Here is a 26034-nt window from a genome sequence, read left to right as displayed (position 1 = left end):
TTCCGTGTCCGGCAACGGATCACAACCCTCAGTGCTGCCCCCGTACCAGACCGGGGACTGGCAACAGGATCGCAACCCTCGGCATTGCTCCGGGAACCGGTCTGTACGTGGGATCCGAACCCTCGGACGGGAGCGCCGCCGCGCTTCCCAAGCGGCGCACTATCCAGTGCGCCACCGGGCCGGCCCCATATGTCTATCTTTTATGGACCCCAAATATCCATAAATAAAGTCACAGTACCAATGAACCAATTTTATCTATTTTACGTGTCAACAAAGACTCCCTCCTTGACCAAACTATAGTCAGGATCCTCTAAGTCCTCTTCTTAATCAGGCCTTATCTCATGAGCCCAGTTTTAGCAAAGAATCCTGCTGTCTGCTAATGGAGAGGCTCCCCCTTGATATCTGATCAAGTTCCTCATCCCCTACCCTTGATATCTGTCTTTGGCCTGCTGTTACCAAGAATCCTGATAAGCAAGTTTAGCAAGAATCCCCTCTATCCTTGACATCTCATCAAGTTCTTAGTACTTTTCCATCCATTGACCCCTTCACTCTGTTCACTAGCTATAAATCCCCAGCTCTCTTTGCTGTATTCAGAGTTATGTTCACATTCTCTCCTCTATTGCAACAGTCTGGACTCCATCGCAATGGTCTTGAATAAAGTCTTCTTTACTGTTTTAAAGAAGTGTCAGAATAATTTTTCTTTTACAGTGATTTAGTTAGCCTCTGGGAAGGCTGACTTCTGAATATTATTCCAAAATAACTCCTCTTGCACCAATGGGGTTGGGAGGAGCTCAAAATTAGTCTTCACATGTATTTTTGGTCATTTTGTTTGTTTTGGGAGTTAGGCACCCTTAAAAATTAAAGAGGCCCTTTCTATAATGTTTGCTTGGGAGCTTTAAATTTAAACATCTATCAGGGTTATCAGACAAATATCGGTCTGGACCCATTGTGAAATATGCTATAGAACCTTTTATTTCATGTTTGAGAAACTTGTAAATTTCTCCAGCATGCAGTAAAAATAATGGGTAACAAGTATATGAATAAAGAAATTTATAGCTATCTTAAGGAAAATGAATACAGCTATTCTTCTTTAAATTGCTTTTATTATCCAGTTGAAATGTTATTATAAACATCTAGTCTATTTTCACACAAATGATCAAGAGTACACACTGATAAAGACATGCATTGGGTAAGAATCATTACTGGTACATACATAAACACCCTGGGATTTGAGCATAAAACACAATGTCACTTATGTGGCTCCAGCAGTCTAAAAAGAGCCTTCAACTGACATTCACATGTATTTCCTAATTTAAATTGTGTTAGAAACATTGCATCTACATTGAGAACCATATGCCATTAACAGAAGAGGAAAGAACTGTGGGCAACAAAGCAGTGGATTTTTAGTTGTATACTAAGGTTTAGTTTTGGCATATTGAAAGTATCATGTTTTCCTATTAGATTTCTAAATTTGTGAACAAATGTTAACAGTTGCTTTTCTTTCATCATGACTTTGCTCATCCTATATTTGTCTGATATTTGTGGGAAAATACAATCCTAGTTTTATTTTGTATATTTATTTTTTGGATTTTTTTTATTATTGCTCAGTGAAGGTACTATCCAAATTTTTTTTAGAAGAAAAAAGAAATAACATGTAAATTGAACACATTCCTTATATATTTTTACCATGTCAAGGAGTCATTCACAATATGATATAATCATCACTTTTCCAAGGAGCGTTGCATTTTTTGCCTTCTTTGAATATTTTTCTTTCCTGTAATAAAATATCATTTCTCTTTAGAATGGTCATGTAGGATACATTTGGCAAATATCTGAGATCAAGATTTTATTTTCAATATTCCATCTCTCTTTTAGTGAGTAAGCTCTTTTTCTTCATGTGACATAGAACACAAAATATATTAAACATTGAGCACACTTACTATGAAACCTAAATTACATTTTACATGGGTGCGCATTTGGCTGACAAAACATTTGTTGAAAACACTGTGTGTGATATTTAATTGTGTCAAAAATATATTTATTGTGAGTCCTTTATTGTTTTAGCATTATGAACAAATATACACAAAGTAAAGAATTATTACCAAAATTTTGCTTGAAACTGTTTTGATTGAAACTGTTTTTGTTTTTTTGAAACTCAAAACTCATTAGCAGGAAATGTGTAAAGTTGTGTGAATCATTGATCCACATGATTCTGTCTGTGAAAAAATAAATACAATGTAGAATAAATAGATTTGTAGTAAAATCTAAAGGTTTTTGCCCTTTGTCAAATAAATAAATAGCATGACTTCAGTTTGTTTTATTCTTTCACATGATCTAGTAAATGATTTTTTTAGCTGCCAAAAGGGTGTTCTTCAGAAGCATTGCCACTGTCATGGGTCCCACGCCTCCTGGAACTGGAGTGATAAAGCTAGCTTTCTTCTTAACAGCTGATGGAAGAAACAAAAGATTCTTTATTTTTAAACTTATCTAAGAATTTTATATCTTTAAACATGTCAAATAGAGTGGATTATTCTACATTATACATATAACTCTAACAACCTCAAATCATTTTTAGAATGAAGCAGGCTATAATAAACACACAAACACATATTTAAACAAACACTTCTATGTGTGATATCTAAGGTGGATGGAAGGAGACCAAGATTGTAGGTTCAATCTCCACATAGCTCAGTTATTTTTACATGATGAAAAGCTATAACCCATGACTGACTCAATGTAATTCCAATTAACTAGCTCTAAAATACATGGTATTGGTCACAAAGGGGAGAAAAGATATAGACAGTTCAGCACATACCATTCATTAAATTGAATTATTCCTGTTATAACAATATCACCAGGTATGTCTGGATAATACATTCCATTGCAAGTCTAATAAAAATCATTAAGTGTTTTTGGAGCATATACACAGTCCTGTTCAAAGGTATGCAGACTTCTTATTCAGTGAATACACTCCAAGAGAATGACAGAGAACTTTCAGCAACTTTTATTTAAGAATGTTTTCACACCCACATTATTAGAGGTGAATGGCTCCATGCATTCACCGACTTGATGGTTTAATGCTTTACCATGTGAATAAGAGCAATGAAGTTTTTCCAGGTAACTGTTAGTACAATGTTAGCATAGACAATTCTTCTTTAATACATAATTCTGACATTACCATGTTATTTAGATGTATTGCCTTTTATAAGTTTGCTTATATGAGTATATACTTCCACATGAATCAGAACCAACAGATGTTTTCTAGCTCTTACATATTATTCTTGCACAATTTATATTGCGCTCTTGAACAATCATTTGTAAAATTTACCTTTACCTCATTTGAAGTAGAATAGTAGACTGGAATAATTTTTTTTGCCTTTCATAGGAAAGGCAAAATAATAATTTTTTTTATTTGAATCCAAATAAGCTTAAATGCATCACACACAAAAAATCAAGCTAGTCTGTATCACAAATCTGCTGATTGTATGTTATAAAGAAAAGATAAGAATACTGTGATTTAGGAGGTAGTATTTCAGTTTTCCAAAAAACGTCTCCATACATGGAACACATCCTTTTTATTGCCATACTTCCATCCAGTGCCCTCTATGCTGCAGAAACACTGGACTGAGTCAGCAGCCATTCCACAAATACCTATGAATATTGGGTTCTTTCTTCCTTTGTGCTAGCTCTTCCTTCCACCTGGAATATTCTTCCACCTTATCTAAATAAGAAACCCCTTATTATTCTTTAAAAGCCAGTAAAATGTTATCTGTCTATAATTTTTCCCAAAAACTCACCCCTCTAATATTGAATTGAAAGTTCCACCATCTATGTTTCTAGTAATTTTATACCTACCTCCATTATGGAACTTAATACATAGTACTGTCTGTTCCCTTAACTAGTCACTGGCACCTGGAAGGCAGAAGGCAAGTTGTGGTGGTGGTGGTGGTGTTCAGTCTTAGAACTTCTCCATGTTAGACATTCAGTCAAATTTTGATAAAGTGAACTAAATAGCCCTTATATAAAATCTAAAATCAATTTGCAGAAATGTTTCAGTGCTTTTGACTGGATATAAACAATCTCAATTAAGTTGAAGCTAATTTACTGAAAAACTCAAGCAACTAATTTTTCTTGAGGGTGATAAACTGCATTTTTCACTTTTTAATAAGCTGACTCGGCACAAGCAATTCCTTCTGGGACCTTTTCTCAAGCATTGGAGAAGCAATGCCTTAAAAACTTCAGCAAAGCTTTAGAAGAAATGTATTACCACTACTATTTATACTGATAGTATATAAAATCATATATTTGTAAAGCAGTAACTTTGAAATATTAATACATAAAAATAAAATCCTAGTGAATAATATAGTAAATTAATAATCAAGTACAAACTATCTCTTCAGTGGAAAACAAAATGGTTTATTTTAAAATAAAATGTGGAATACAATTGGTTATTTCAGGGAATCTATTGTGAGTATATAATTGTTTTTATATGGTTTGTTTTCAACTTTGAAAGATAAAGTGGCTTGGATATTACTTGTATATAGAAAAATAGTAATAATCATAACTACTACCAATTGAGAACCTATTACTTGCTGAGAATTTTATATACATTATTTTAATAATTAATATTTAATTATTTCATTTTAATAGATGAGGAAATTGTGGCTCACTGAAGTTACAATGACTTACCACTCTTTCATATGGCATAGACATTATCCACACCTAGGTCTGAAACATTCTATAATTCCATAATTCCATCCCATCCCAATGGAACTGTATTATCATGTCCTGAACAAGGAGAAAAGTCCTAAGAATGGCTCAAGTACCAGAAAATAACTCAGTTTTCTTAAAGTGTTAGGAGGATAGTTTGAAAAATAAAACAAAGAATAAAATATTCTAATATATTAATTTTCCTTCGTTTTTTATTGCGTGTAGTCATAGCTCGTCATCTTGCACTTCAAATTACACATCCAGTTTAGCAGTCTGAGTCGCTTTATTCCTGGTTATCAGATAAACCACTGGTTCGCTCGGGTACATGACCCTCCTCTTCCAAATTGTGTTTTTCACAACATGTTTACTATTCCATTTTTTTGCTCAAAAAGTGAGGTTTGTGCTAAGGAAGAGGAAATGGAAATGAGCTGTGTGTGAAATTAGACCTGCCTGAAACTTTTAGCTCAGTGCCTGCGTTTTTGCACTTTACTGGTAGAAACTAACACACATAAATCCTGTTCTGCCTATCACTTTCCATAGACTTAGATTATGTGATGGGTAATGGGTCTTCATCTGGCCTGGGCTAGGGCTTCTCTTAACATCAATAAGCATTTAATAGCATCAGTGAGGCCCTGTAAACTCACTAGGCAGAAGATTATGATATCACTGTGCACACACCTGGTTATTCAAATACTTGTTTCACATATTTTTTTATCTTTGAAATAAAATGGACAGACATGAAGATAAAGTTTGTAAATGGTTAAGAGAAGTAGAGAGGGATGAATTTGATTAAAAAAAAATATATATATATATTAGGTCCTATTCCTTTTGATTTGATTATCACGAGAATCTAGGTCTGAGAAAGAAATGTAAACTCATCTGCTCCTGGCTAGTGTTAATGTATTCTTTGTCTATTTACATAAGGATCAGAATATGGAAGTATGGGATTTCTCAAGAAACGTGGGAAATTACTGGCAAATGCCAGTAGGTACAGATGCCAATGCTCAGAAAAAAACTAATAATTTTGCGTAACTATTTCAGGGCTATCCTAAGCAATGTGTTTATGAGATAACAGAGGTGGCTTATGGGCTAAAATTAATAATGTGAGAAAGAGTTAAATTCAATTCATGTTTTATGCTCTGAAAAGCGTCTTCCCCAATCATATCTGAAAGAGAGTGAGTTGGGCCGGCACCGTGGCTCACTTGGGAGAGTGCGGCGCTGGTAGCGCCGAGGCCACGGGTTCGGATCCTAATAGGGATGGCCGGTGCGCTCACTGGCTGAGCGTGGTGCTGACGACACCGTGCTGAGGGTTGAAGTTAACAAGCACTACATCACCAGAAAAACCTCTCATTGGCTGGTCTTTCCCTCAGGGCAGACAAGGGTTTGCACCTGCTTGTAGAAGGTGATGCTTTTAAAGATTAATTCTATTGTGTGGGGGGAAAAGGTGTTCTATATGCTCCATTTAAAAGAAATACAGAAGCATTATAGGGCAGTAATTTCCTTCAGAGACTTATTTACTGTGGGTGTAGCTGTGAGAGAGCAGGCTTGTGTGTTTAAGGAAAATACCAAAAATTCTGTGTGCATAAGAATCACGTACTAGATCTGGATTGATATCAGCACCTCCATGAGAAGCTATTCAACATATACGGCATAACCAGGGTTAGATTCGATTTTATAAAGTCAACATGATTATAGAGTTAACTGAAACTGTTTGACAATTGAGACAAATAAAACAATAATCAAATCCTACTGTGTGCATGGAACTTGCTCCGGGGAATGAGACTTAGATGGAAATGACTTGGTGATGTTTAAAGCAAGTTCCTGAAAATAAGAATATTTTGAGGAAAGGCAATAATTATAATGACAATTTATTTGAATGACCTCTCTGCAAACTTTAGGCCCTGCAAAGTAAATTCCATAGTTTCATTGAAAGTGCTATGGCTTTATCAGCATGATTTAGAATGTTAAGAGTCTGTATAGAAAAAAAAGGATTATTTTGGGTGTAGAATTTGCCTTTGTACATATTATTCTCTTTGTCTAATATGCCCTTCCGTCACTTCTCTGTCTGATAAACATTTATCCTTACTTCTCAGATCTAACATAAATGTCACTTCTCGGGCTGAGTTAACCATTCATTGATCGATGAAACTTAGTAGAGTCATTTTCAATGTGCAGTCACAGGATACCTTGGAATTTTCTGTGAAATGAGGTCAAACTACATATGCCTCTTCCCATCCCAAGATTCTAGTATGCACCACAGGAATCACTGTGTGAAGTGAGAGATGCTTCCAGTGCTAAGGGAGGAGTGTTATACATGTAAATAGGGTGGAGGAAGCTTAAAGACTGGTTGCGATTCACTTCTCCAGTGAAGCTACTTTATGTGGTGGCCTCAGGTTGCCAGTCAAGTCCCAGGGAAACCCCAATGTGCAAATGCTTTTCACACCTCTGTATTTGCTAATGTCCCACTGGCCAAAGCAAGTCACAGAGTCAAGCTCAAATTCAAAGGTTTGGGATAAGAAGAGTGGCAAAGTCACATCACAAAGGGATGTGCATAGAGGGACAGAAGAAATGTGTGGCCATTTCTTATAATCTACCAATGTAGTCTAGTCCACAATATCAGCCATACAATCTGCTGCCAGATTTATTCTTGAAAACGCAGATATAAACATTTCAGCTTATACACATTTGATGGATTTTCATCATCTCTAAGATAAAATATAAATTCTTTGCATGGCAATCAAGATCTTTTTTCATCTGGCTCAACACCTTTATCCTGCATCATTTCCTAACCCTATACTCAATTATTTGCTGTTCCTACACGTGCTACACACTGGCCCAGATACATTCACAACAGGTGTTTCTTCAGCAAGACAGACATATTACTGCTCCTTGGAGCTTATAGTCTAGTTGGGGAGACATATTAAAAATATAATTATCTAAATAATAATTGAGCTATGGCTATGATATGTGCTACAGATAAAATGTTTACTGCACTGTGAATGTTAGAAGGATCTAACTAAGATTAGATCCTCCACAGAGCCTGAGCACTGTGTAAATATGTAGCATATCTACGCCAAACTTTTCCAGGTGAAATAGAGAGGTGGAGAATAGATAGTGCTCTTGATAGGGTGGACAGTGACAGCAAGAAGCTTCCCTCAGGTGGAACGCAGCTTATATTTCTGGAAACACTGCAAGAAGACCAGTATGGCTGAGGTGTAGGAGTAAAGGGTAGCAGATATAGGAGACGACATGGAAGAGGTAGGAAGTGTTCAGTTTACACACAGTTTAGTAGATAATGTCAAAAATTTTGGATACTAACCTAACAGCAATGGTTAAAGTATTTTTAACATTTGAAAAAAAAAATGTATTTTGAGGCAGGATAAAATCAAATGAAGAAAATGCCTGTTTTGTGTTTGCACAGTTCTCCAATGAAGTGAATTTATTATCTGGGGTCACAGAAATGGAGATAAACACAAAAATAACAAGATAAAGTGAGATGCCCTAAGATGGAAATAAATTCTGGTTTTTGTGGAAGCACTTCAAAGAGTGAACAGAAATCAGATATGGAGGTCAGAGAAAGATTTGTAAAGTTACAGAAAAGCTTCAAGATCCAATGGACGCCTGAGGGGGAAAGAGAAGGAGAGAGAAAGCAATGCACATAGGAAGGAGTAAAAGAAGAGGTGGTTTGGCCCTGGCAATGGATCTGATGTGGTGAAGGAGCTGAAAGAAGTTCATTATAGCTGAAGCACATGATGGAAAACAGTGAGAAGGAAGAGACGAGCCTGGAGAGGTGGTCATGGGCTGTACAGCGTTGAGGAGAGGGGTCCATCAACAGGTTGGGTGATGGTAGTTGCACTTACTGTGTTCAAGGTGAATAAGCTGAAAGTCTTTTGTGAATGAACTTGGTTATTTATATATTTAGAAATAGCTAATTTTGTAAGAAGAAATATTTGAGAGAAAAAATGTATACTCTAAATAATTTTTAGATGAAAATTAAAAAATAAATTTATCTTGCATTTTCATAAAGTTTCAGGCTCTTGCATTTCATTAAATGATTACGTAAGACATCCTCTTTCAGCCTGGTATGCATATCTAATCTGCTGTGTTCCCTTTTCTCTGCTATATGATGGCTACTTTGTTTTTTCTGTTTTTGGCTTCAGATTTCTAAAGGGAAGAACTAAGACAAGCTTGGCTTGACATCATTTTCTTTATTCTTACTTGAAGACAATCACTTTTCAAGTTTGGGATAAGAATAATAGGTATGGAGTAGAGGTTGTCTCATTTAAAATTGGAGGTGATGATAGGGATAATGGAAGAAACTAGGTGTCCAGTCTATGTGTGTGTCTCAAAACAATCCCAAGATGACATGTGGTCACAGGGTGTGTAGGTTACTCATGAATGATACTAATAGCAACTTAAGGGACATTAAAATGCCTTTTAACAACTTAAGAATAAAAGAAAAAGTACGTAATCATTAATCTTTTGGCACTTTCAACCCATGCTTCATGACAGGGTGTCTCCAGCATGTGTGTTCTGTGTCATTACTTCCTCTGGAAACTTTACATACCCAGGTTCCCAGGGCCAGCCCTTAGTAATCCAAATTATCATCTAAGATACTTTGTTTGGAATACTCTCTGATTCCTTGGCAGACAGTGAATTTCTATTTCAGTACACTATGTACTACTGCAAAGGTCTCAAATAATGGAATTTCCAGATGTATCTAAACAGAATTAATTTTGATAGTATGTTTCAGAAATTGTATATTCTGGCAAAGTAAAAAAATATATTTGTGGTCTATAAATGTATTTTTGGATGGAGGAAGAGGAACTAATGTCTCTCAAGTTCCTGTGATATTGTTATAGTTCTCTTTCTACTTTGTTCAATTCTTTGTCACTTTTAAAGAAGTACTCTATGTCCCATATCAGAGTTCTGACAATGCTAAAACTAATTTTTATAACCAATTCCCTCCCCCCAAAAGAAGAGGGATGATTCCTTATCTGTGGCAAGGCAATAGAACAAAAATTTCCTGCTTCTCTCATGTGAGTTTCAGCCTCCTCGTATACACACATAATTGTCTAAATTAAATGCTTGGAAAATTTTCCCATGCTTCTAAATGCAAGCCACTTAGGCATGGCCTTTCAAATATATACACTATAATGAAGGGGAGACAAGCTTCAGGAAAATGAAGTACAGGAATAACAACCAGAAAAACCTGAATGGCATAGGACTGGAGAAATAGTATGACTCAGGCAGTAATACAGAAAACACTCCACTTTCTCATATTGTTGATATAAAAATGACACCTAAGAGCATGATGAACCAGAGAGAACAAAGGGCTCCTTAACAAGTGAATGGCTCACTACTGAACTCTTGCAAGGCAACAAAGAATCAGGTGCCCCAGAGGCAATTTACTATGCTTCCTCTTGCATTTAACTGGTTGCTTGATTCTTGAGGTTTCCATAAGTTTTCTATATATGTATATTAAGGTGTTTATTATCATGGCATCCCGTGGACAGTGATGGAACAGAGAGGATTACTGCCCTATGGAGTGGAAGAATATTAAACTCAGACCTACATTTCTATACAAATTGTATTGGCTTCATTAGGTTGGTGAGCTGTACCTACAAGAACTTCCCTCACCTATTTACTTTGGAATTTGTATCTGTAGGGTGGCTAAGTTTTTGTTTTTGCTTTTGCTTTTATATTAAATCAAATTTCTATATATCTGGCTACCTGCATCATAGATGTGAATATCTAGAAATACCATTCATACCACTTAGGAGATTCAGTAGAGCCAAAAAGCAAATCAATCACCTGGTGAATATTTAAAATTGCTTACTGTGAACTCTATCTATGATTTGTCAGTGGAACCTTCTTTCTGTCTACGGCGGTCAATGCCAGTTTCCATTTTGGTAGGGAGGAGCAGGAATACTGCTACAATATTTCCGGGAACTCTATTGAGAGCTGGGAAAATGAATAAAAGTATCTTTCTTTCATGATGAGTTTAAAAAACCGAAATCATCATCTACTATCATCCTCCCTGATCCTTTTTCTTCCCTCCCTAATCCTTTTTCTTCAAACTACCACACATTCCTATCAGAGTGGCAAATCTGTAAACTAGATGGGATGTTTGGAGTATACTATAAATCTCTTGGTGGGGCCTTGATCTCAGAAGTCTACTGTAATCAACCCAAGACAGGACGAGATAACATTTTTCTTCCATAGATATTTGTATTTTAATATGCAGTGCTGAGAAGAAACTACATCTTGTTCGTGTGGACATATTTTTTGTGCTTTAACTTTAACTCTTCTCTATAAAGGCAGATCATTCAATGTCAAATACATTTTACTAAATAGAATGTCTCCAAAGGTTGACTGATTTCAAGGACCTAGACTTCATAATAAACATTTTGTCCATGTAAGCAACAGTGGAAGAAGGTGACTCACTGATGACAGGGATTCTCATAGTGACCATCAGTGGTTACCTGTTTTATGAAATGACCTCTGCGAGTACTATAGCCATAGTGTTAGCAGAAGAGTCTCTTCCAGGGAGGCTTTTGCAATTTCCATCTACTTTTTCAAAATGATTAAAATAGATCACCTCTGAATTAAAGTATTAGGTCTTCCCTTATGCCTGGACTTTTTTGCTACTTTATAATCATCTGCCACAAAAAGCTGATATTTTGAGTTAGACTGATAAATCATATCATTCAATTAAATGATTAACATTGAAAACTGAGTTTGTGGAGAATCACATGAATTTGGTTCCTTGCAATATTGCAGATTAATAATTCTGTAAAAGCTATATAGTTCAAAACATATAGTTCCTGTTATCCTTAGAAACTGGTAATGTGCTCTTACTTTTCCATGTTGTTGAAAATACACTTGGGAGTATGAAGTGCAAAAACCACTTGCAAAAGAATCATACTTTGACATAGTCTGGAAAATATAACTTCCTGGGACTTTGCCTATTGTATGCATGGTTATACACCCAGTACCTCAAACAGTGCCTAGCATGAAGCAGCACCCACTAAATATGTGCTGAGTAAATCAATGAATCAATCAATGGATGTACCGTTAATGGATATTGTGATGGTTATTGTACAGTCATAATGTGTTTGCTGCTACCTTGAGTGGGAGCTTTTTTTCCCATTAAGGCAACTTTAGGGAATTACTTCTGTCATGTAAGAATGGCACTACAGAAGTAAAAGGATGCTCATACAAATCACCAGCGGTATGATTAAGAAGGCTGAGACCTGGTGTGGAACAGAGATACAAAAGAAATGTAAGAAAAGAAGCTTACCTTACAGAGGTACACAGTTTAGTTGGGAACAACTTGGTAAAAATGCAAGGTGCTACATGACTAAGAGGAAAATGAGTAAGGCAGATAAAACCTGCTACACAAATCTGGAGAAGATGAGGGTAAGTGCAAGTGCTCTAACGTTGATTCATATGATGGTTGGGTGAAGAATAGACTGGACCAGAAGAGAGTTGAGGTCAGAAAGTAATGAGAAGCACAGGGGTTAAATGAAGTGTGAAGTTATATACTCTGGATTAGTAGTGTAGTGGGAATGCAGAGAAAAAGTAAATAATGTGCATACACACATACACTGTTTTCTGCCAGGCATTATGCTCAGCAATTCACATACATTAATTAGCCTAGGTAAGGTGATTATATCACTTAATCTTCACAACAGCTTTATAAGATAGGTATTATTATGTCAGCTTTTCAGATGATAAAATCGAGTCTCAGAAAGGTAAGGTGATTTACCTAAGATCAGTTGTTTTAAGCAACAGAGCTAGGATTCAAACCCAAGTCAGCCTGACTCCAAAGCACAGTCTTTTATGAAGATTGGACATAATATTAAAAACAAAACAAACAAAAAAACCCAGGGAGTGAAAGCTTTTAAACTCTAAGGTTTCAAATTTAGAGCACTAAAAGAAGAGAAAACATAGATGGAAAGCTGCTTTAAAAGCACTCCAGGGATTTTTGTCCCATCTCTAGTAGTCTCCTAGAAGAATGATACCAGGCATCTATATAATTCAGACCATCTTCTGTCCTTGTGTTCGACTACTGGGTTGAATTTTTGAGGAATAATTCTGAACAGATGAAGTCCCAAATTATAGGGTCCCTTTATTGGAGAGATTTCCTGTCCAGTAGAGATTTTTTTTGAAAAATGCAAGGTAAGGCTCCAGCTATGTGGGGCACATTCATAATTGCTTACAGCATTCTACTTAGCTCCTTCAACAGACTATGTTGGGCCTACTAGTGAGTACATAAGGCCTTCCGCAATTTTTCATCCTTGACTTTATTTGCTATTCCCTCTTCTGAAAGGAGCCCTTTCCTCTCCTCTATCCACTCTTGACTCTAAATACACATATTTGGCTGAAATTCATTAATCCTTAACATTCATCTCAAGAGGATTCTAGAATTGGCGTCGCCACTCTTGCTTATTCCAAACCCTTAGTCACACTTGATTCTCCTCTTTCTGTCATATTAATCATTTAACCAATCATTCCAACTCTCCTTTTAAATTATATCTATCATCTAACTACCTTTTAACACCTTCACCCATTACCACCCTGGTCCACGCCCCATCATTTCTTACTTGGATAATTACGATAGCCTCTTAACAGATACCCCTGTTTACACCCTTATGTGCCATTCAGTAGCCAGTGTAATCATGTTAAAATACAAGTCAAATGTCATTTCTTTGCCCAAATCCTTCAATGGCTTTCCATTGCACTTAGAGTAAAATCCAAATTCCTTTCTATGGTCTTTAAAGCCCTACATGATTTGACACTCTTGCTGCTACCTCTTTGACTTTATTCCCTACCACCCTCCTCCTCATGTACTCATGGAAGCCACCAAGCATGCTCTCCTTCAAGCTGTCTGCATTTTCTGCTCCATTTGCCTGAAACGCTCCTCCCTCATAAATCAACATGGCTCTCTCTCTCATTTTGTCCAGGTTAGCAGTATGCCTTCCCTGACTACCTTTTTTCTAGGCACCTCCATCCCATCATTCTCTAGTCCCCTTATCTTGTTTTTATTTTTGTAACACTAAACATGGTCTTATATATTATACGGATGTATGTATTTATTTATTATCTGTCTCCTCTAACCAGAATGTAAGCCACTTGTTGGTGAAGACTTTGTCTATGTTGGTCATTGTTGTATCCCAAGTGCCTTTAACAATGCGTGATAAATAGCAGGTGCTCAGTAAGTATTTGAAAATTGAATGAATGAATCTAATTTGAAAGGCTACATTAAAAACACCAGTAACAATTAAGAGATTGAAAATGAGTCTAGTGAAGATAGAGATATGAAAATGAAAGCCACAAAAGGATTTGACACAATTTTCAAAATTGCATAAAGTGTTCAAAGAGCATCTAATCTCTATTGATGATTGAATAATAGACTGAGTTTAGTCAGAACTGAGGACATTTAGGTGAGGCTGTATTATCTACACAGATTTTATTGTAAATCTGTATATCTTTAACATATGGAGATTTCAACATTAATATTGTAAGATCTGAGCCAAGATATAACTTCACTGACACTAGGCATCCACCAACCCTGCAAAAAAGAGTTAATAAGTTGAGCATGCTTTGAAACTAATTAGAAAGCAAGCAGGTAATGATAAAATCCCCTGAGGTTTCCACAACTGAATGAATTCAGTATAGATTAACTGAAAGAATTCAGTATTGATATACTGAATGTTAAGTGGATGTTGGATGAGGAAATCTCTTTCTTTTTCCTCCAAGATTAGTCTTCAAGTTCTTATGTATAGGTAGATTATTATTCACCAAGTATATCCTCCCATCTAGAGATGATGGATCCACATCCCTTTCTCTCCTACATGCAACTATGTTCAGGCCCACAGGATGCTAGGGGAAGTGATGCATGTGCCTCCAGTTCTATTTTTCTTAAAAACAGAGCTAGTGCCCTGGGTTCTCTCTTTCACCATCACATGGAAGAGAACATGAATGAGGAAGCAAGCCAACTTCAATTGTGCAGGTGAAGACAACACTCAGGTAGAACAGTCTTATGAGCTGAATCGTGTCTCCCAAAATTCATATGTTGAAGTCCTAAGTCCTAGTACCTCAGAATGTGACTGTATTTAGAGATAGGGTCTATAAAAAGATAGTTAAGTTAAAATGAGTAGGCTGTAATCTAATATGACTTGTGTCCCGATACAAAGGGGAAATTTGTATAGTTGTTTGAGTTCTTTATATATTCTGGATATTAATCCCTTGTCAGATGTATAGCTGGCAAATATTTTGTCCAATCCCATAGGTTGTCTTTGCATTCTGTTGATTATTTCCTTTGCTGTGCAGAAGCTTTTTAGTTTGACATAATCCCATTTGTTTAGTTTTTCTTTTGTTGCTTGTGCTTTTGGGGTCTTATTAATAAAGTGTTTGCCCAGCCTTACTTCCTGAAGTGTTTCCCCTATGTTTTTTTTTAGTAATTTTATGATTTCAGGTCTTATATTTAAGTCTTTAATACATTTTGATTTTGGTATATGGTGAGAGGTACAGGTCCAGTTTCATTCTTCTGCATATGGAAGTCCAATTTTCCCAGCACCATTTATTGAAGAGGTAGTCTTTTCCCCAACATATGTTCTTGTTGCCTTTGTCAAAGATCAGTTGGTTTTAAGTATGTGGGTTGATTCCTGGGTTTTCTATTCTGTTCCATTGATCCAAGCATCTGTTCTTATGCCAGTACCATGCTGTTTTGGTTACAGTAGCTTTGTAATATAATTTGAAGTCAGGAAGTGTTATGCCTCTGGCTTTATTTATTTATTTTTTTGCTCAGGATTGCTTTGGCTATTTGGGGTCTTTGGTGGTTCCATATGAATGTTAGATTGCAACTATACAGTAATAAAACAAGTAATCCAATAAAAAATCAGAAAAGGAGATGAATAGACATTTTTCAAAGAAAACATACAGATGGCCAACAGGTACATGAAAAAATACTCAGCATCACTAGTCATCAGAGAAATACAAATCAAAACCACATTGAGATATCATCTCACCCCAGCTAGACTGGCCATTATTAAAAAGACCAAGAACAGCAAATGCTGGCAAGGATGCAGGGAAAGGGGAACTCTTTTACACTGTTGGTGGGACTGTAAATTAGCATAGCCATTATGGAAAACATATATGGAGGATTCTCAAACAACTACAGATAGAACTACCATATGATCCAGCAATCCCACTACTGGGTATGTATAGAAAAGAATGGAAATTATCATGTCAAAGGGATACCTGCACTCCCATGTCCACTGCAGCTCTAATTACAATAGATAAAATAGGGAACCAACCTAAGTATCCATCAATGGATGACTGGATAAGGAAAATGTAGTATGTATATATACATATGTGTATATATATATATATATATATATACACACACACACACACACACACACACACTAGAATACTACTCAGCCATAGAAAAGAATGAAATTCTGCCATTTGTAGCAACATGGATAAGTCTAGAGAAAATTATGTTAAGTGAAATAAACCAGATAAGGCAAGAGAAATACCACGTGTTCTCACTCATAATTGGGTGTTAAGAAGGAAAAGAAGGGAGGGAAGGTGGCAGGAAGGAGGGAAGGAAGGAAGGAAGGAACAAATGACGGACCACAACATTACATTGAACTTTCAGAAGGAGAGAACATACCTCAGGATACTAGAGATGTGGGGGAGGGAGGGAGGAGGTTTGGGGAGTGATAGACTGGTAAAGGGGGCAAAGAAAAATCACGATGTATAATCATGAATCTGCTAATAATAAATAAATTAAAAATAAAAAAAGAAGGGGAAGTTTGGACACAGACATGTGCAGAGGGAAGACAATGTGAAGATACAGGGAGAAGATGGCTATCTATATGTCAAGGAAAGAGACCTCAGAAGAAACAACACTAGTGATTCCTTTATCTTGGACTTCTAGCCTCCAAAACTGTGAGAAATATATATCTGTTATTTAAGCCACCCTGTCTGTTACACTTTGTTATGGCAGCTCTAGCAAACTAATACAAACAGTAAGTTGGATAAAAACAGTATCCCTGAATGAAGCAGAACTACCTACTTTCCTTGACTGCCTGCCTAAATCCAGACTTTTATAGAAGAGGGCTAAACTATCATGAGTGAATGCATTTTGGTGTCCCATTGTTACTGCAGCTTAACCTACTCTTAAGTATAATACTTAGAGGGGAAAAAAATGGAAATAACCTAACAGTTTAACAAGAGAGAAAGGGTAAAGCAAACTATGATATGTTCACTGAACATAATCATAAACTAGGACCTCAAGTATGGAAAATGACTATATGTTTAAATGCATAAGTTATATATTCCTCAAACTATATAAAATACTTGTATGTATTCATAGAGCATCTGAAAACAACTATAGTAAAATAATAATAATAATAATAATCCTGGTTGTATTAGAGGAACGGACATTCTTTTCCATAAAATGTGGCTTCTTAACTTTTATAATTTAAATCAGTTTTATCAACAATAAAATGTACCTTTAGACATATCTCTATAATTTCTATTTACTATTCTATAACTTTTAGACAGTAGAAAGAGAAAAGTCACTCAGACATTAACCCCACCTATTTTGATTTTGAAAAAAAATGCCTATACATCATTCCTCCTTCCTATCTCTTTTCTTCCTTTTCATCAGTTCTTCCCTGAATTATTTTATTCTTTGTTTGGTGTAGACCAATGAGTGGAGAGGCGTGGTCAGGGTTGGAAGATGGAGGGGAGATGGCAGGCGATAAGGAGCAGACATTCCAGGTTTTCTTCATTCCACCTTAATCCCTGTGGAATGTATCATAAAACTGAAGCAAAGCTATTAAAGTTTCAAAAGATTATAGAAACATCTGTGTGTTAGCTATGAGGTATAAATGAATCCCGAGAGTTCACCAGTATGAGCTAGGTTAACTGAATTAACAACATGGGAAGTCATTAATTAGATTGTTGAGCTGACCAAGTCCTTTTGGTAAATTGCTGTTATAAAAGTAATGTAGTTACGAGCTTCTGAGTCTAGGACTACAGGCTGCTTTCCAGTTTGCTTTTCAGAAGAAGCTATTTACCACTCATACCACATAATCTCTTGTTTCTATCTTTGAAAAAAGAGCCTTCTTTCTCAGAAATGAAGTTTCTTTCAAAGCTACAATAGAAAATGATTAAAAGAAATTGCTGGGGAAAGTAGGTGTGTCCCACTATTAAAAAACTAAATATATAGCAAATCTAAAATTTTCAAATAGATTATTCGTTGTATGATTATTAGTAATAAAAAACAATTCTTAGACATAATTTTATCACAGATGCTTTTAAATACTGTTTCTTCTTTTAATGGAGGAAGGAGGTATGTTCATGTAATTGAAGGGGAACAATAGGTGTTTGTCAGAGGGTGGAAGCAATAATATATATATATTTTTTGGTGGCTGGCAGGTACAAGGATCCAAACCCTTGACCTTAGTGTTATAACACCACACTGTAACCAACTGAACTAACTGGCCAGCCTATTATCTAGGAGTTCTATAATTGAGGATCAATACAAAACAAAAATAGCACTTCAATTTAGTTATGACTTTAAGGCACTATTTATTTCTCAAAGTCCCCAGAGAGGCATGGACCTCTGTTGTGGAAAAGCACCAGTATGTGATTCTTTAGGAAAGTATTAAACAAACAATACCTCCAACATTGAATAACTTACATGGATAATAATAGTAACAGTGAGAAATTGTAACCAAACACAATTGAATAATTGTGTAGTAGATGTGATTTTGGTACTGAATATGAATTTGAACTATATGACTACTAATTTCATGAGATTTTATTGGACAGAGAGATAAATGCAGGCCATGCTCAGTTTTCACAGGAGTGTGGGACTATAAAAATAATTGTTGAAACAGTGCAAAGCAATCTTAATCACCAATGGGGAAAATTATTTGTTCAATAACCTTTAAAATTGTTTGTCAAAATATTAAAAATACTTTTAACTGTGGTTCATAAATGTATAAAGAATTGAAAACAATAGCAAAACCAGTATTTATTTAGTACGCCATAATTTAAAACATTAGAAACATTGCAAATTAAAGGTTTTTATTCTTTTGTAAAAATCTGGTCAAGAATAGTTTGAATGGTACTTGCCTTCTTCTGGCCAAATAACTGACAATTGGAGCAAGCAACTTTTCTATGCCTTGGTGAATTGTCAGATTCCTTTCTAGGCTTGGATCAGCTTCCAGTTTTATCCTTTCCCCTTTCAATGTCATGAAATATCTCTGGGAGTTCCTTTAATGTCAAACTTTACATCAGTGCAGCTTCACCAAGAAAACATCATCCTTTTCATCCCAACACTTTATTTATGTCAATAAATCATTCCCATCAGTGTAATCTACTTTAAATGGTCACCCAGTTTTCTTTATTAATGAGCAGAGATTCCTGCAAGGACAATTTACTTCAACATTTGATTGTACCTACATTCATTTTGTTTATCTTGGCTATAGTTATAGTGAAACTTTCACCGATACTCACAAAGCAGCTCTACTTTCCCTGTGGCAATTTGTAGCCAAATGCTACCTATGAGTTTTGTGCCATAACCCGAGTTAAAGTTCCTCCCTCTCAGCTGGGGGTTCATCCCTCACCTCAGGTTAAGTCCTGATGAGCAACCTGAAGAGCAACATGTCAAAACCTATCACTCGCCTGCTCCTATGGGTGGCTGAGTCATGGCCTCTCTGGCAAGGCCTTCCCTACCAAGTCCAGGTCTTTGTTACTGATCTGGCTCCATTCACCAGCAGGGTAGCAAGAGAAATACTAGCAATCATATGGGCAACCTTCATGATAAGACCAGAAAATCCTGACCTTCCTTCCAAAAATTTCTGTGTTTTAACACAATCATTTGTTAGCATTCTGTTGTATGTCCAAGATGCACCAAACATTAAAGCTGAAAGGGGCCATTGATATAATCGCTATCATTTAACTGATAACAGGATGGCCAAGAAGTTGCAAGGCTATTGGCCAACAGTGCTAGGTCTGAAATAACCTCTTCAATCTCCCAGCCCAATGCTTTTTCCTGTTCATCTCGTAACTTTGTTTCTCTTTGCCATTTCTTTCTTTTATTTTGTTGTATACATAGATATACAGAACTGCAATTTGATTTAATAGACATTACCAAGTTGAGTGGTATGCAACCTGAAGGGCATATCTATATGTGCTACTAAGCATACACACCCACCCAAAAATGCTCATATTTTTAATTTTTCCAGGATACCCTCATGAGCAACAAACATTCTCAGTTAAAAACAAGAAAGCATAGAAATGATCTGAGACCAACAAAATACCCTGTGAAAGAAGAGCTTATGAAATGTGGAGAACTGCAGGGTAAGTATGCCCTACAAGCACAAGAGTCTTATGAAATTGTAGTGAACTGCAAACATCTCTGCTGTTCTTGCATCGAGCTGGCTATCTTTGCTGTCAATGCCATCTGGGTGCGTCATAAGTGCATAGTGATTTTGCAATAAACACATGGTAACTATAATGTTATCAAGAAACAGAAACGACAGTGAAAAGAATAAATTAGGACAGGTTTTAAAATGAAATGCATCTTTACCCTTTCAAGTTAAAAAATTCAAATAAATTATTGATAACCTTACTTGAGTGACTGAACAAGAAAGAGGAAATAAAGAGAATTTTAGTATGTATACACTACACACACACACACACACACACACACACACATACAGACACATATTCATGTGGACAGCCATCTCTGCTAGACTGGAGTTTCATCTATGCCAGGGACCCAATAAATTAGAGCCTCTGAGGGCAGTAGTGTGTCTTTTTTTTTCTTTTATCAATATACAATGTAGTTGATTTTCATGTCCCTTTACCGATTCCTCCCAGTAGTTTGTCTTTTGATAAGGCACATCTGTACTTCGCTCTTACTCACTGTTCTGTCCTTAAGACTGTATTGTTACCTATAAGCGTCCTTAGGTTTTTCTTTTTCTCTCTTCTTTTAGCAGCAGGCTCAAATTTCTTACCTGGATCTGGTCTTTGATGCACCCTAGAATCTTCCATATATGGGGCTAATACAGATACTTCTGTTTGCATTTTCAATTTTATTCAACACCATGGTAGAACTTGGGTAAACCATCAGCTGACAACCAGACTCCAAGTGAGAATTTAAAACCTGCATTATTTAAAAAATTGCATTGTCTATTCCTTTCAGTTTGTATATAAGGACACACCTATAAGTAATAAAGTTCTTGATATGGCCCTGCTTTTTTTTTTTGGCCAGGATAATTGGTCTTATACATAAAATATTTCTAATATGAAAATGTCTTCACTTTACTATATTCATGCCTCAATGGTACAATTAGAATGAAGGGAGGGAGAAAATAAAGGAAGGAAGGAAGGAAGTACATAAGTTTGATTAAACTTTTCCGTAAGAGGAAAGACGTGATGATTAATAACTTAATAATGTTCCCATGAAGAAGAAAGTTTCTCTTTCTACTATCAACACATGTAAGGTAGAATCTTTTGTTTTTCTTCACTTATCAAAAGAGATTTTCTTTCATTACCTTCAAAGTCAACATCTCCAACTAATTTTGTCTTTCCTGTCACTGGATTGTGGATGTAGTTGATCCCCACATCAATTACAGCAGCACCTTCTCTAACCATATCAGATGTAATCAACTTCGGAATACCTGAAAACAAAATAGACTTTTTTGAAACACTCTGAATAATACTTAAACATTGCCCTGGAGTATAACAAAGGTTTATGCATCTAATGTTTCTAATATAATGGGCTTTAAGAAACATATAGAATTCACTGTTGTAAGGAAGAGGCCAGCTGCACTCTGACCATTTCTGATCAGGCAGGAGAATAAAGATGATTAAGGTAGCTCATGGGGGCTTCCGTGGATGAAATCCCACCAGGAGTTACCCTTTTACCCTAGACTGCTTACCTGACTTCTCCATATGGATACCTGCTTGAGTAGCACCCCTTTGTATTTCATGTACTATAAATAGCATGAGATTATAAACATGAAACAGGCTCCTGCTGAGGTGAAGTGAAATGGACAGGAGTGAAAGCAGCTTGGAAACTGGGGCCTAGAGAGAAGAAAGGAAGGGAAGGAGGAAGATAGGGAGGGAAGAAGGAAGGAAGGGGAAAAAGAAAAAATGAGGATAATAATAATTCATATTCCCCAGGGTTGTGATAAGTGGTAAAGTGCCATACACGTAGTGGCATCTCATCAACTCCAACATTAAGTGCTATCTTGAGCTTTCTTTTTATTTTCCTTGCTTTCTTTGATTCATTATGTCTGTATATGATTCTGAAAGGTGTAAGGTATAGTATGCTCTCCTCACAATTGTTCCATTCCTGTTTGAAAGATAGATCTATAGAGATCTTATGTTACTACCTGTTTTCTATAACTGTTTTCAAATTTTGTTTCAAGTACAACAGTACCAGCTAACAATGGCTAATGTTCCAGTTTTTTAAAAAAATTAATGTTTAACAAACCATCCCCAACTTAGTGGATCAAAACAACAAGTTATTATTATGTCTCATGGACTGTGTTCAGCTGGATGGATCTGGCATGGGATCTTTCATGTATTTGGAGTCAGTGTCTGAAGCTGGAGTCATCTATAGACATGACTAGGCTGTGTGTGCAAAACGGCTCATTCACGTGGCTGCAGTCGATGCTCACAGTTGGCTGGGAGATGAGTAGGGCTGTCAACTGGAGCCCATATGCATGAACTCTCTGTGTGGCTTGGGATTCTCACAACCTGGCAAACGGCTTCCAAGAGCGACTGTTCCAAGAGACAGGAAGTAAAGTTGTCAGTCTCATGAGGATGGAAACTGGAAACTAACATAATGTCTCTTTGGTCATATTCTATTGATCAAGCACTGACAAAGTCCACCCAGATTCAAGAGGAGAAAGAGAGACCCACTTGACGATGGGAGGAGAATAAAGAAATCTGTGATCATCTTTATTCTACCACAGTGCCTCTTGTGGACATTATGTCTGGTAGGTGACTTGCTTGCTTTTGCATTCTGCATCCCTTGCAGGAAAAGTTTACCTGTGTGTTGTCAGAGGCCTTCTCTTAGCAACTGAACTATCCCTTTAAGCATTCCAGAAGGCATAGGTGTCACCAGTGACAAATGATTTTTAGTGTAGTAAGAGTTTTAAGATTATAAACAAATAGTGCCAACAAAAATGTAGCCATCTGATAGGTTCCTTAGTCACATAATATAACCAAAGAGGTGTTTGATATATTTTTTCCTTGCTTTCTTAACTTGTGACATAGAACTTCATCCTTTTTATTGATTATAGCTTAGTTAGTATTGCTCTAAAGATTGTCACAAAATCCTGTTTCTTTTGGCATCCAATAGAAAAAGAATACACATATTGATTATAGAGGCAGGAAAATTTTTAAGATGAAAATGTTCATGAAATGTTAATTAAAATCCAACTACTATGGTAATAGAAAGATCCAAATCTCCCTGTGATTATTACAATATCTCAGAGAATATCAGACTCAAAATGGACAAAAACCACAATTTTCAAAATAGAAGGAAATGTGTGCATGATTTTAAAATGGAAAAAAATTTTAAATGCCATGTTTATTTTTTTCTGATAATGATGCTATATATATCCACTGTAGAAAAATTTTAAAAATATCTAAAAGTTTAAGATAAAAATAAAAATCACTATTATCTTACCTTACAAATATTTTCTATTGTATTTCTTTCTAAGATTTAAAAATATTTATATATTAGATATAAAATATGATGCTTGTATTTCATTCGTATTGTTTTCACTCTGTATCTTACCACTTTGTCATTAAAATTAAATTGTGAGCATTTTCACATTTCATTAAGTATTTGAAACTTAAATATTATATGAAATAATTCACCATATAAATTACCGCAAGTTATTCATTCCTGCATTGTTTCCAATATTGTGCTATTATAAATAAAGCAGTGATGATCATTTATGTTCAGAAAACTATAGGTAATTTCTTAACTGGAGAATCAAATTTGACAAAATTTTCACTGAACCCTTATTTATATAATGGAAAAATATGGGTTGGATGAAAATTCCTGTAGGTATAGTCATAGCTGGTTAAATAACATACTCCAAAACTGTTGATCAATGCATCTGTAACAAGGTCTTTTAAGGTCTTCACTGAAAATTATGTCAGTGCCATTTTCAAAAATTTTGTAAAGAATTTGGAAGAACACATTAACATTGTGATGGTTATCTTATTTTTGTCTTCCTCCAGATCCATTTTCCACCTTTTTCTGCTCTACTGTATGCCGGGGGTGGAACTGATCCTTACAGAGGTCAGATGTGTTTCCTATCTCTTTTGGAACCCTGTTATGGCCATGAGAAAGAAATTAGCCTACTGGAGGACACTAATCTTGTGGAGGAGAACTGAGTCATTTCAGCTCAGGTCATCCCAGACTGATCATCACCTAGTCAACCACCAGCTGATGGCAGATGCTTGAGCAACCCCAGGAAGAGTAGCAGAAATGAGCCACGGTCACCACAACTGACCAATGGAACCACAGACTAATGAAAAAAAAATTTAAAGGTAGTTAATTGGTTACATTTTGGGGTGTTTTTGTTTGTTTACACAGTAATAACTGCATAGCTCATATTTGCAAATGACACAAAATTTGATAGAATAGCTAGTAGGGTGTCACTTTGGAATGACAGATTATAAATAGCAAGAATAATATGAAAGGGGATAAATGCATAATTCTCATCAGGTACTGTGCTCTATTAAAAACTCATTAAAGGCCCAGCCCCATGGCTCACTCGGGAGGGTGCGGCACTGGTAACGCCAAGGCTGCAGGTTCGGATCCTATGTAGGGATGGCCGGTGCGCTCACTGGCTGAGCGTGGTGCGGACCACACCATGCCGAGGGTTGTGATCTCCTTACCGGTCAAAACAAACCAGAAAAAAATAAAAACAACTCATAGGGTAAAGAAGGGATTGAACTGGGAAAGTTAGCTGTAGGAGGACAGGTTCCCAGATGGCCTTGGCTGACCCAGCTCTTTCCCCTCCCACATGCAATTCTGACAATGTACCAAGAATGGGACATCCTGAGATTAGGAGGAAATGTCTGGAACAATCCAGGCTACGTCCCTGTCCCTCCTACAACAGGATATTCTTCAAGACTTGAGCTTATCAATGGGTATATTAACTCAGGGCAAAGTGCTTTTGGGGTCCCTCAGCTGTAGTGCAATGTGGGGCATGCACAATGAGATTCCATCCTCCCTGAGAAGCTTTCCTGAGCCTAAGAAGACTAGCTTGTCATGGATCCTACACTTCTGTTCATTCGTGATGCCTTTCTGTGTGTAATAAATCTGCTTCGCCTGATTTGTTGTGTGTGTTCTGTCTCACCAGACTCATACAAGGGGTAGAGTGGGACTGCTGTTAGGACTACTGCAGTAGCTGGGTCTACTCTGAACTTCGGATAGAATTATGAACCCTTGCATTAGTGATGCCTTCTAATTGTATGACTTAAACATTCTCATTTTGTCTTTTCAAATTAAAAAAAATTTTTTTCTTTCTTCTCTCAGCTAATTCATTTCTGAACCATTGTAGACTTCTGACCCTATCATTGTACTTAAGAAAAGGGAGAAATAATATAAATATAAATGGTACTGAATGATTGAAATAATAACAAATGGACTTACAAATCTCTATTTCAGATGTTAAGTATTCTAAGTAGTCTGTTTACATCATTGTCTTGCAGAGAAAAATGACTGGAAGTACAAAGTTGTTCAATAATTGTATTTTTAAAGACACTGAAAAGAAATATCTTAGACACTATGTATTTAATTCCCCAACTATACAAATGCAATATAAATTCTTATCACTTGATGAAAGTGAAATAGCATTAAAATCTACTTAAATATTTGGTGAAGAAAAGACATATACATGAGGATGTGAAGTCAGTTTTTTTTTTTTTTTTTTTGCTTTTTGTTAAAGTTGAAAATGAATGATTTCAAGTGAACAATTCATATGAGCTTTATTTCTTTTTTGCTGTTATAATTCCATGGAAGCCTATACTTAATTCTTATATAATTTGAAGGCTCAAGCATTATATATGAGAACTGAAACCATCCACACCCGTATAGCTTACTGTATATATTAACAAGACTTTACTATTCTGTCTTCGTCAACATGACTTTATTGTTCCAGGAAACTCTTGCTCAGAAAGATAAAAGTTGAAAGTAATTTTGTCTCAGTAACTTACTGAAAAACTCATTTAATGAACATCAAACCATTAGAC

General features: G+C 36.1%; 1 protein-coding gene across 2 annotated transcripts in view; it reads right to left on the bottom strand.

The window, feature by feature from the left end:
• Window positions 1-1083: 1083 nt before the first annotated feature.
• The window catches only part of MTHFD2L (methylenetetrahydrofolate dehydrogenase (NADP+ dependent) 2-like), a 114160-nt gene continuing 89209 nt past the window's right edge, over window positions 1084-26034 (bottom strand). Inside the window, exons 6-7 of one of the 2 annotated variants that reach the window (XM_008572468.1) lie at window positions 21303-21428; window positions 1084-2447 (exon numbers count right to left, since the gene is read on the bottom strand). In XM_008572468.1, the coding sequence (XP_008570690.1) occupies window positions 2335-2447; window positions 21303-21428 (239 nt within the window). In that variant the 3' untranslated portion in view covers window positions 1084-2334. The remainder of the gene's footprint in view (window positions 2448-21302; window positions 21429-26034) is intronic. The other variant, XM_008572469.1, reaches the window with a different exon arrangement.

Source organism: Galeopterus variegatus, unplaced genomic scaffold, assembly GCF_000696425.1.
Source record: "Galeopterus variegatus unplaced genomic scaffold, G_variegatus-3.0.2 Scaffold790, whole genome shotgun sequence".
Taxonomy (NCBI): Eukaryota; Metazoa; Chordata; class Mammalia; order Dermoptera; family Cynocephalidae; genus Galeopterus; species Galeopterus variegatus.
Note: the sequence above shows the minus strand (reverse complement) of the source record. Positions and strands in the feature narration are given on the sequence as shown.